At 38.0% G+C, this 6,619-nt stretch overlaps 1 protein-coding gene across 1 annotated transcript; it reads right to left on the reverse strand.

Moving 5' to 3' along the window:
• Positions 1 to 582: 582 nt before the first annotated feature.
• LOC140819295 (chaperone protein ClpB1) lies at positions 583 to 4,845 on the reverse strand. Its single transcript, XM_073179299.1, has 7 exons — positions 4,676 to 4,845; positions 2,919 to 4,081; positions 2,612 to 2,793; positions 1,888 to 2,510; positions 1,517 to 1,796; positions 1,224 to 1,421; positions 583 to 1,134 (listed from the first exon to the last, which is right to left on the reverse strand). Exons 2-7 carry the CDS (start codon positions 4,069 to 4,071, stop codon positions 838 to 840), a joined length of 2,733 nt encoding a protein of 910 aa, XP_073035400.1. The 5' UTR covers positions 4,072 to 4,081; positions 4,676 to 4,845; the 3' UTR covers positions 583 to 837.
• Positions 4,846 to 6,619: the final 1,774 nt, after the last annotated feature.

Consider the following 6,619-nt stretch of genomic DNA (forward strand, 5'->3'; position numbering starts at 1 on the left):
ACAAATTATCGTCAAAAATTATATAATAAAACATACAAAAACGACATATATCAAGAATTTGATTTAAGGGTAGTCTCTTGTGATACAGTCTTACGAATCTTTATTTATGAAACGGATCGACTCTATCGATATTCACAATAAAAAGTAATACTCTTAACATAAAAAATAATATTTTTTCATGGATGACCCAAATAAAATATCTGTCTCACACAATACGACCCATGAGATCATCTCACGCAAATTTTTACCTTTGACTTGATCATTGGTCTTCTTTTTCATGATTATAAAATAATGGTCAGAATGTATCATTATTTACATACCAACACTGAACATTTTTGCGCAAAAACCATCGTTTTCAATTTTTTTGCGCAAGACAAAATGTTCATTAACATCATTAAAGTAATTGAACCCACTCTCATTCGAGCTTCCAGCGATTCATTCATCCCACAATAAATCACTTTTGATTCTACAATATTTTCTTAATTGATCACTCCAAACCCGTCATCATCGGTTTAATATTAAGGATATAATACTTCTGTTAAATGTGCTTATATTGCTGAGCAAAAATAATCCTAAAGTTCGAGTTCGAATTCAGTTCTTGTTTATACGACTAGATTAGATTACACGATCAGCTACTAAAATATTAACATCACGAGAAATGAGAAGGGTGCACAGACGAGAACTTTTGCTTTATTTCACATTACGTTAGGTGAGAAACATAAAATAAAAAAAAAAAAAAAAAAAGGCCTTCGAAGAAGCCACATTTTTGAGACAAAAACTCCAGCACCGACACCCAAAAATATATTCAAGACTTCACAATAACATCTCAGACTACTATTAATCATCCATTTCATCGTCATCGAGTATTTCTTCAATCTTAATTCTCTTTACTGCTTGAACAGGATCGGAGGGTGTCCCATTCGGCAGATGAATCAATATATCAGATTTCTCCCCGGTGGCAGCATTCACAAGCCCCCCATTCGTCTCAACAGTATACACCAATTCTTTTCCATCAACAGATGCATCGATATACACAGTCGAATTTTCATCGATTTCCTCTCGTATTAGCATTTTCGACAATTGAGTTACTACCCTTTTCTCCAGCCACCTTCTTATAGGTCTTGCACCATAAACCTGAAAACAAGAAACAAGTATGATCAGAAACATCCTAATGTGTCGTCACGAATTATGATGACGTAGGTGAACGTGAAAGTTTTGCTTACAGGATCATAGCTTTCAGCTAATATGACATCTAGTGCTGATTCAGTCACGCCCATTGCAATGCCTCTCTCAGCCAGGCGACTTGCAACATCTTTCAGCTGTAAACGACACACTTTCCTCAGTTGGTCATGAGAAAGAGGGTCGAATACCACAATTTCATCCAGACGGTTCAGCAACTCGGGCTTGAAGTGTTTTCTCACCTATAATATGGAATAAAATTGAACAGGTTAGCCATATGGCAAATAAGTTACTAAATTTTTCCTCTAGAACCATGAAATGCGAGAATGATCGTTACCTCTTGCATCACCATCTCACGAGCGCTCTCCATCGTACACTTTCCCAATAATCCTTTCAAAAGGTACTCGGCTCCGATATTAGAGGTCATTATAATGACAGTGTTCGTGAAGTCAACAGTTCGGCCTTGGCCATCAGTTAGTCTTCCATCGTCTAAAACTTGAAGTAACGTGTTAAATACAGTGGGATGTGCTTTCTCTACTTCATCAAAAAGAATGACACAGTACGGCCGTCTCCTCACAGCTTCTGTTAGTTGCCCACCTTCCTCATGCCCAACATAACTATCAAATGACATGCACAAGCATGATTAGAAAAATGTTGTAATGATTACACAGTCCTAAGCATGCAATGAATAAAAGGATTCTCACTTACCCTGGAGGAGCTCCTATTAACCGTGCAACAGAGTGTTGCTCCATATACTCCGACATGTCAATCCTGACCATTAAATTATCATCATCGAACAGTTGTTCTGCCAGAGCTTTGGCGAGTTCCGTTTTGCCAACGCCTGTTGGACCCAAGAAAAGGAAAGAGCCTGTTGGTTGTTGGGGTCTTCCAAGTCCAGCTCTTGATCTTAAAACAGCCTCAGCAACAGATATAACAGCTTGATCTTGTCCTACGACTCGTTGGTGCAGCCTCTCAGAGAGACCAATCAATCTCTCTTTTTCATTCTGTCCAAGACGCGTGACAGGTATACCAGTCCAACGTGCCACGACTTCAGCAATTTGATCAGGGCCGACGGTCTCTGTAAGCATCCCATTCTCACTTGAACTTGTTTCTAGTGTTGCAATTGCAGATTCAACTTCCTGGATTGCTCCGTATCTCAAGTCTGCAGCTCTAGCAAGATCATATCTCCTTTCAGCTTCTAGCAAGGCATATTGAAGCTCATCTCTCCTCTGTTTGAGCCTCCGAAGCTCGTCGATTCTTTCTTTTTCTTTGTTGTACCTCATTTTCAATGGTTGAAGCTTATCCCTCAAGTCATCAAGTTCCTTCCTCACCTGAAAAATTGTTTGAATTCAGGCAACAATGTTACATTAAGAACCACAATCCACAATGTACAGTCACAGTATTACAACAGAAATAGTAAATTAGTACTCACTTCAAGCAGACGTGCTTTGCTGGCTTTATCCTTCTCCTTGTCAAGAGCATGCAGTTCTACCTCCAACTGAATTCTCTTTCTTTCCAAATTATCAATTTCTTCAGGTTGACTGTCAAGCTGAACTCTTACATTTGCACAGGCCTCATCAACAAGGTCGATTGCTTTGTCAGGCAAATGTCTCCCTGTATAAAAATGTAGTAGACAACAGAGAATATCAGTAACCCAAACCACATATCGATAACTTTGGGCGTGACAACTGAGTAAAATTCATGCAAATGCAACATTAAGATTTTGATGCCAAACATACCTGTAATGTAACGCGCTGACAGTTGAGCTGCATTTACAAGGGCTCGATCTTGAATCTTAACACCATGATGTCCTTCATACTTCTCTTTAAGGCCCCTGAGTATGCTGATTGTATCAACAACACTTGGCTCGGCTACATAAACTTGCTGAAACCGTCTCTCAAATGCAGCATCTTTTTCCACATATTTCCTGTATTCCTCTAGAGTTGTGGCACCAATACACCGCAACTGACCTCGGGCGAGCATGGGCTTGAAGAGATTGGCAGCATCCATTGATCCCTCTGTTCGTCCAGCACCAAGAACTAAGTGAATTTCATCAATAAACAAGATCACTTTCCCCTCAGCCTCTTCAACTTCCTTCAGAACGGATTTTAACCTCTCCTCAAATTCACCTCGATATTTTGCTCCCGCAACCAATGCTCCCATGTCCAATGCAATAAGCCTCACATCAGCAAGATTACTTGGAACATCTCCACTAACAATTCTTTGAGCTAACCCCTCGACAACCGCAGTTTTACCTACACCAGGCTCCCCAATGAGGACCGGGTTATTTTTAGTCCTCCTCGAAAGAATCCTGACAACTCGCCGGATTTCTTCATCTCTACCAATCACAGGGTCAAGCTTACCGGCTTGTTCGACAAGGTCACGACCATAAGTTTTCAATGCCTGAAATGTGGTATCCCCAGAAGCGCTTTCCACCTTTCTTCCTTCTTTCCCCCGCAATTTTTCAACTTCTATTTTCATCTTAGCTGGTGCAACCCCTGCCTCCTTCAATAGTTCTTGAATTTGAGAATCCTCTAAAAGGCCCAGAATTAACTGGTCAACAGCCAGATGAGTGTCACCACGGGACTTTTGCAGGGCTTGTGCTCTACGAATAACCTTGATTAGCGACGTACTAGCTGGTACTTCATCCGGGGGAGGTGACTGGGTGGGCAGCTTTTTCAAAGATTGGTTGATGACCCTCTCCACAGATCTCGCAGCTTCATCATTACCACTGGCATTGACAATTGCTTGAGGAAAAATGCCATTTGGATCAGAAATTAATGCCGAAGCAAAGTGAAGAGGAGTAAACTGAGCATGGGCAGAATTCAGAGCCAATCCATGAGCAGCGGCAAGGGTTTCATTGGTCTTGTGGGTAAACTTCTCGGGATTCATCTCTTGTAAGCTGTTAAATGAAATTAAACAAAAAAAGAATCAAAATCACACCAACAATCGAATGGTACAGACAAATTCCACATACCTTTTCACGTCAAATAAAGTAAAATAAAAGAATAAAAATATACCAATCGCAACAGCAGGAGTAATTTTACATGAATGATGTCAGAAATTCAAGATTCATAGTCAAAATGTAACAATGAAGCACTAGATTTTATCACATACAAAACTTGAACCACCCCAAAAACAATTAACATATAAAAGGAGATCGAAAATCTAAAACCCATGTCCGCCTCACAAACAAATCCAATCTTCTTGAAATGATTGGCACATACGGAACACCACAACCCACCCCTACTGAAAATCCATCCTCGTCCGTAACACCATGAATTTAAAGCCAAAGTAAAATCATGAAACCACCCAATCATACATCATTTAATTCCTAGATCATCATAAAACACTATTGATAATTGGGGGAAAAAACTGAAATACGCAAAAAGAAACCAACCAAAACAAGCCCGAACAACGCACAATTCCATCAAAACAGTTATAAAAAAACAAAAACAAAAACAAAAACAAAAACAAAAACAAAAGAACAACATACCGTCAAGATACACGCGCTGAATTTGAAAATCTTGATTAGATATATGCAGAATAATTGCGAAATTGATCGTTAAATCGGAAATTTGTTGAGGAACTGCGAATGATGGAGGGGGCGTTTTATGCAGCAGAGTGGAGGCATCTCGAATATTGGAGGTTGCTCTAGAAGATATTTCTTCCTCCCTTTATTTCAAAAAGAATTATTTTTTCAAAAAAATAATATTTTATTTCAAACTTATTTATTAAGTAATAAATAATTTGTTGAATTTAAAGTTTATTTTGCCTGAATAATTTAGATAAAAGTAATTTTGTTTACATGTAAATAATATAAATATGATAATATAATATATTTCCATTTAAATAGGTAATTCGATTCAATGGAAGTTGCACTTGGACATCGATTCTAATAATCAACTCGATTTTATAATATATATAGAGTAGGTTTTTTGTGAGATGGTTTCACGAATATTTATATGTGAGACTGTTCAACCCTACCAATATTCACAATAAAAAGTAATATTTTTTTCATGGATAACCCAAATTAGAGATTCGTCTCACAAAATACGATCCATGAGACCGTCTCACACAAGTTTTTGACATATATTAGTTGGTGATTCACAAATAAACACAATTATAATTATTGATACATCGGTGTTCACGAAGCATCGTGATTTTATAATTTGATATCGATGTCTTTAAAATAGCACAACATAATTTTATATTGAGAATATAAAGAGATTCATGATCAATATTGTAAGGACCGTGTATCGTATTATCGTAAATCCTGTGTGATTATCGATAATTAATGAAATTGTCATGTGATTATGTATTTGATGTATATTATGACAATGAAATTGAGAAAATGAATATTGAATATGAATTGACATTGTAAGAGCTCGATTGGAAAGGCCGGACGTCAAAATAGTAAAAAACCAATATGTTGTACAGAACATGTGGTGCCCGAGCGGTAGAAAATTACCGCCCGAGCGCCAGGGTGTGTAAAGGTTGTGTTCGGGCAGAACACTCCGCGCCCGAGCGGTAATGTTTGACCGCCCGAGCGCGGCACAAATGTTTCTCGGGGGCAGAATGTCTCGCGCTCGGGCGCGAGAATTCTACCGCCCGAGCGCGAGAACGGTGGTGATAAGAACGAGGCTTTCGCTTTATTCTTTCTTCATTTCTTCACCGTAGCTTCGAGAATAACCGAGAGAATATGATTTCTTTCGTCCAAATCGACTTCGAAACGCTGTCTAAACGCGAAACAAATTATATATTTGTGATCGTCGCGTCGAAGGCTTCTGACTGAGGTAATTTTCTTCAAGTTCCAGCAGCTATAAATATCAAAGTGCTGGAATAGCATGTATTTGAAATTGAATTTCCTATATGTAGTAGAATAACCGACAAGAAACTAAGTTTTGAAGTCGGAATTGAATTATGATATGATTTTAATTTGATATGAATTTTTGAAGTTTCAAATGATATTTGAAACTCATATTAATGATTTTGAAGTATGTTATTGATTGGAATGAGTATGTTATTGATGTAGATAAAGTATTATACTGATATCTTCAAGCTACACTGACTGGAACGAAGAATTGAGGTATGTTGCGACCGAGTAACATACGACATGTATCTGTATTATATGATATTTGGATTGATTGGATTGGAATACGTGTCTATATGCCTATTTGTTGATTTGATGTGGCATACATGACATTATGATTTGAATATCGATGTATAAAATAAATGTTTTGTTAACACACATCATTTTATGCATACATCGATACATGACATGCACGTTGAGCTATGATCCTTGGATACCTTGATATGATTGGATTGGATTCCGGGGTTTGTGAACACAATCGCTATGCCGGTATTATATGACCCGTAAAGCATAGACAATTGTGGTCCTATATGATTGGATATGAGATGTGGGATTTGATGGCGCTTT

Source organism: Primulina eburnea, chromosome 18 (assembly GCF_022965805.1).
Source record: "Primulina eburnea isolate SZY01 chromosome 18, ASM2296580v1, whole genome shotgun sequence".
Lineage (NCBI taxonomy): Eukaryota > Viridiplantae > Streptophyta > Magnoliopsida > Lamiales > Gesneriaceae > Primulina > Primulina eburnea.